This window comes from Helianthus annuus, chromosome 14 (assembly GCF_002127325.2).
Source record: "Helianthus annuus cultivar XRQ/B chromosome 14, HanXRQr2.0-SUNRISE, whole genome shotgun sequence".
In the NCBI taxonomy this organism is placed as follows: domain Eukaryota; kingdom Viridiplantae; phylum Streptophyta; class Magnoliopsida; order Asterales; family Asteraceae; genus Helianthus; species Helianthus annuus.
The window spans coordinates 131,575,904-131,582,038 of record NC_035446.2 but is presented as its reverse complement, the minus strand read 5'-3'; the positions used below and the strand labels follow the sequence as shown (position 1 = coordinate 131,582,038).

Here is a 6,135-nt window from a genome sequence, read left to right as displayed (position 1 = left end):
TACATTCCAGAAAATTAAAAAAAGAGAGACAATATCAATTGTTTTCTATGGTGACTTTAATCATTTAACTGTTCATTGATTAGTATATAGTCTACGAACCTTTCAATCTTTATATAAAATTAAGACATTAGGTAAACTTGGAATTCAAGCATTAATTGGAAGAATATGAATTACGCTTATATTTTAAGTTTAAGAACCTTTCAATCTTTATATAAAATTAAGACATTAGGTAAATTTGGAATTCAAGCATTGGAAGAATATGAATTACGCTTATATTTTAATTTTCCTTGATGGTATTTATTAAGATGTCATTAACACAACAATGGCAGTGTAATTTATATCATGGCTGTGATTTTCTTGGTCTCTTATTTCTTCTTCTTGTTGCCTTTTTCTGAATCAGTATATTTCAAGATTGATCGTTTCAGTGCTGATGCAACAAATATACTGTATAGGGGAGATGCCATACCTTCTGTTGGAACCATTGAGTTCAATAAAGTCAACTACATTACTCGTGTAGGCCAAGCCATATACTTTGATGCAGTACCGATTTGGGACCATAAGTCCCGTAAGCTCACCGACTTCACCACTCACTTCACCTTCATCATAGATACGCTAGGTCGGTCCAAGTCCTACTACGGACATGGGCTCACTTTCTTTCTTGCCCCGGTGACCTTCCAAATCCCACCTAACTCAGCCGGCGGCTTTTTAGGCCTGTTTAACACCACTTACACCGATTCACCACGAAACCAAATGATTGTTATCGAGTTTGACTCTTTTGTTAACCCTGAATGGGATCCACCAGTTGAACATGTGGGGATTAACAAGAACTCCATTCATTCCTCTGTTTACACTGCATGGAATGCGAGTTTACACAGTGGCGACTCTGCAGATGCCTGGGTTTCTTACAACTCCACCACTCAACTTTTGAACGTGCGGTGGAGCTATGGTGCTGGAAATGATTCTGGAGGGGATATGAATACCAGTCTTTCATATCAAGTTGACCTCAGGGAAGTTCTTCCTGAGCGGGTAATGGTCGGGTTTTCAGCTGCCACATCAGGGACTCCTATAGAAAGACATATCCTCCAATCCTGGGAGTTCAATTCAAGTTTGGTACAAAAAGATGAAGATAACTCAAATGAATGGAAACTGGCAGTGGGGATAGCAGTACCTCTTACTGTTCTAATTCTGGTAGCATGTGTTGTATTTTGGAGAAAAAAAAGAAAGCCTGCAGAGGAACCAGTAGAAGCAGTCGCCTTGACATCGATAAATGACGATCTCGAACGAGGAGTGGGCCCAAGAAGATTTTCTTACAGTGATCTCGTTTTAGCAACCAACAATTTCTCGAATGATAAAAAGTTAGGCGAGGGTGGATTTGGGTGTGTCTACAAGGGCTACTTATCACGCGAAAACATGGTGGTTGCTGTTAAGAAAATTTCACAGGGTTCAAGACAGGGGAAGAAGGAATACATAACGGAAGTGAAGGTTATTGGCAGTTTAAGGCACCGAAACTTGGTGCGTCTCATCGGTTGGTGCCATGATCAAACACAATTCTTGCTTGTTTACGAGCTTATGCCAAATGGCAGCCTTGATTCTCACCTTTTCGGTCAAAAGACTCCTCTTGAGTGGTCTGTGAGGTATAAGATCGCTACAGGTCTAGCTTCTGCATTGCTGTATTTGCACGAAGAATGGGAACAATGTGTGGTGCACCGTGATATCAAAACAAGCAACATCATGCTTGATTCAGGGTACAATGTGAAGCTTGGAGACTTTGGTTTGGCTCGACTTATGGACCATGAGTTGGGACCACAAACAACTGGTTTAGCCGGAACCCTCGGTTACTTGGCTCCTGAGTACGTAACGACAGGAAAGGCTAGCAAGGAGTCGGATGTGTTTAGCTTTGGAGTGGTGGCACTAGAGATTGCTTCTGGGCGAAAGGCGATGGATAGCGTTGACCCAAATTCTGATCTCGGGTTGGTGCAGTGGGTTTGGGGTTTGCTCGGGAATGGTGAGCTGCTTTTGGGTGTGGACCAGAGGTTGAAAAAGGCCTTCGACTCAAAACAAGCTGAGCGTTTGATAATGGTGGGGTTATGGTGTGCGCATCCTGACCGGAGTCTAAGGCCATCGATTCGGCAAGCACTTCAGGTGCTGAAGTTTGAGGGTGCAGTCCCAAATCTTCCAAAGAAGATGCCGGTGCCAATGTACTCCGTAGAACCAGATGCTCCTGAACTTAGTTCTGGCTCTGGAGGCGGTTCGATAACATTCACTAGCGTTGACCTGGTCCGTTGAACCAATGCGATATATTAGTTGAAGTGAGTCGGGAATAAATATATATAAGTTGTATTATTATTACATGATTCGAGTACGTATATGCTTAAATCATGATATTATTAATAGTTGTCTGTATCTGTTATTGAAAGGGTCTTCGCTTAAGAAGTGTTTGTTTTGTATCCTTGAAAGTTTTATAACGTCGAATTGAATTATTGTTCGAGTTCAAACCCATGACTCTAGTTGAGTTTTTGAGACAATTTCTAATCTAAGAGTTAAAAGGTGATAACAATAATGGATATCAGGATCACATGCTCTCACAAATAAATGCTGGAATGATCGATAATATTATTGAAGCAATATCCAGTTTTAGTAGACTTAGAACTTGGAAAAGAAATAACCAAAGACTAAGATGTTGGAATATTATTAATCAAGAAATTATGGATTTTAGAAGTCAATAATAAAAAGTCAAACTTGATCATAAAAGTCAACTGCGCAGATTCAAAAACGTGGTGAACAAGTAAGACCATGGGGTGTGGTTTGCTAAGTCTCTTTGGAGACTACCCACCACGTAGGTGCCACATCACCATGGGTGGAGGACCATCCCCTTAGAGACTACCCAAGGGTGTGGAGGATAGTCCCAAATCTAAAAATGGTGGCCGACAACAATTAAATCTCTCTCTCTCTATATATGGTGGCCCACTAACCATGAGTTCCAGCCAATGAAACACCTTGTCCCAAACGGCTGTTCTTGGACGATTGAGACGCGACAGAGGGAGGGGGCCGGTGTGCGACGGAGGGGACGAGTGGCGCCCGGGGGGGGGGGGGGGGGGCGGACCCCCACACCCCATGGTCTAATTAAGTTAGTTATTTTATGTTAGTTATGTGCCTTGTTTCCCAAAGCATCTTGTACTTATAAATAGGATAGAATTCACCATTTGTACCTTTAAAGGAGTAGAGGTTGGTCACCTTCCTTTACCTTAACTTTATTTGTTTCTTATTGATTTTTTCTCTAGCGGCGCTTTAAAACCAGGTGTTTGTCTACCACAAATATTCTAGCGTATAGGCGTGTAAACAAATCAAATATCAGTGAACCATTCGGCTGGAAACCCATCCATGTTCGTTATTTGCGTTCATGTTTTGACTCTTAAATAATCATTTTACCTTTATTTATTAATAATGTTATCTATTTGATTTTCTTTATCATCCCATCATCATAACAAGCACAACTTTATGATATTTGATTTTAACTGTCAATTTCAAAATAATATTCTCTATCATTTTAAAACATTTGAGTTTGACTTTCCAATATCTTTTCTATGACGGAAAGATGTCAATCAGGGCTAACAAGTTTAAAGTAGTCAAATGGTAAAATAAAAACATTTTAAGCAATTTAACTTCGGCAACATATTTAACATAACGAATGCATGCAGAAGGACCTAGCCCATACATTAAATTTATCGATTTGACCTCAGTTTATATTAGGGGTGCAAATGAGCCAAGCCCGAGCCTGAGCCCGAGCTCGACCAGACTTGAGCTTGATTAACTTATGAGAGCTCAGCTCGGCTCGTTGGTAGTTTCTCAAGCTCGGGCTCGGGCTCAGCTCGTTTATTATCTATTAATTAATATATTAAATAAATATAATATCAATAATAGACTCCTTTAGGTTCACGAGCTTGATAAGTGAAGCTCAGGTCCGGGCTCATTTACTAAACAAGCTTATTTTTAGGTTCGGGCTCAGCTCGTAAACAAGTTTAAATAAGCTCGGCTACGCTCGTTTACTAGACAACTATAAATAAGGGGTAAATGTTATTAAATATATAAACAAAAACTAATATCACACTTAATGCGCGATAAGGCTGACGAGCCTCACATGCCAGGCTCAGGCTCAGGCTCAAGCTCGAGCTCGATAAATAAACGAGTTTTACTTTAGGCTCAAGCTTGTCTCGGGCTTGATAAGGCTCGGCTCGTTTCGAGCTTTTTCTCGAGCTTCGAGCAGCTTGCGAGCCGCTCGGCTCGTTTGCACCCCTAGTTTATATTGACCTTTTAATCACTTGGTCCCACCAACTCATTTTGTCAGCTCATGGTCATACAATACATAAATAAAAGACCTCGATCGTTGTTGATTGAGCAAGATTAATTAGCTGTCTAATGTCGCTGCAGCGGATACTACAACGTTCCATATGACAACAGGGTAATTTTGAACCTTGTCATCAACAGGTTGCTATATAAAATGTTCAGGGCCGGTTATGTTAGATATCCGCTGAATGTTTTAGGGTTTGACAGAAATTCTTGTTCATAAATTATGAATTGATAAAAGAATAGATATGCAGTACATATGTATATATACAGATACGTGAATCGGCTGTAACCGCCGAAACTTAGGGTTAACTAATAATGAGAAATATTACTAATAACATGTAACATATCTAGCTTATAAATTTAATAATTATATGTCTAACACCCTCCGGTAAGCTAGATCAGTGCAGCATCATGTTCAGTAGAATCTTTAAGCGAAGAAAGTCCTTTGGCTGCAGTGCTTTGGTCATGATATCAGCCAACTGATCTTTAGTTGCACAGAATAATACAGTTACGTCTTCCTTCTTTATTAAGTCTCTGATGAAGTGATATTTAACTCTAATGTGCTTGCTCTTTCCATGGTATACTGGATCTCTAGCCAAACAGATAGTAGATTTGTTATCACAGTATATAGGTATTGAATATTTGTGTTTTCCTTGTAGTTCATCCAGAATTCCTTTTAACCATATTCCTTGGCATCCTGCTAGAGTTAGTGCCATGTACTCGGCTTTTGTTGAAGAGAGGGCTACAACCTTTTGTTTCTTTGACTGCCATGATATGGGTCCTGAACCTAGATGAAAGATATAACCGGATGTACTTTTGCTATCATCTAGATTTCCTGCATAATCACTGTCACTATAACCCACTAACTTTTGTTTATTCCCTTTGGAGTAAATGATACCTTGATCCAGGGTTCCTTTTATGTATTTTAAAATACGTTTAGCAGCTTCCCAGTGACTTTTCTTTGGATTTTCCATGAATCTACTTACTTTACTTACAGCAAACATAATATCGGGTCTTGTGTTCGTCAAATACATCAGGCTGCCAACAAGACTTCTATAATTACTTCCGTCTACAGGTTCATCTGGATCATCCTTGGATAGTTTGAGACCATATTCCATTGGTGTTGAGACAGTGTTGCATTGAGTCATTTTATATCTTTCAAATAAGTTTCTCATATACTTCCTTTGAGATAAGATTATGTTACCATTCTCATAGAGTACTTCCATACCAAGAAAATAATGCAGTTTACCCATATCCGTCATTTCGAATTCCTTTTTCATCTCTTCCTTGAAATCAGCAATTTGCTTCATAGAGCTACTTGCTATAATCAAGTCATCTACGTATAGGCATATAACCAACTTTCCTTCCTTAGTGTCCTTGGTATATAAGGTATGTTCATATGTGCATTTTTTGAAATCGTGTTGTATAAAATATGTATCAATCCGACTGTACCATGCCCTTGGTGCCTGTTTTAGACCATACAATGCTCGTTTTAGATGACACACCTTTGTTTCTTCTCCTGGTTTAACATATCCTTGTGGTTGTTCTATATACACTTGTTCCTTTAATTCCCCATTTAAAAACGCAGTTTTTACATCCATTTGATGTAGATACCAGGCATTTTGAGCCGCTAGAGCCAGCACTAAACGTACCGTCTCAAATCTTATTACCGGAGTGAATACCTCTTGATAATCTATCCCAAACTTTTGTTTGTATCCTTTCACTACCAGCCTTGCCTTATATTTGTCTACATTTCCCTTTTCATCGTACTTAGTCTTATATATCCAT

The 6,135-nt window shown here is 39.4% G+C and overlaps 1 protein-coding gene across 1 annotated transcript; it reads left to right on the top strand.

Moving 5' to 3' along the window:
- The first annotated feature begins 341 nt into the window (after positions 1-341).
- LOC110903774 (L-type lectin-domain containing receptor kinase IX.1-like) lies at positions 342-2,495 on the top strand. The gene has a single exon (XM_022149561.2). It carries the CDS (start codon positions 343-345, stop codon positions 2,284-2,286), a length of 1,944 nt encoding a protein of 647 aa, XP_022005253.1. The 5' UTR covers position 342; the 3' UTR covers positions 2,287-2,495.
- Positions 2,496-6,135: the final 3,640 nt, after the last annotated feature.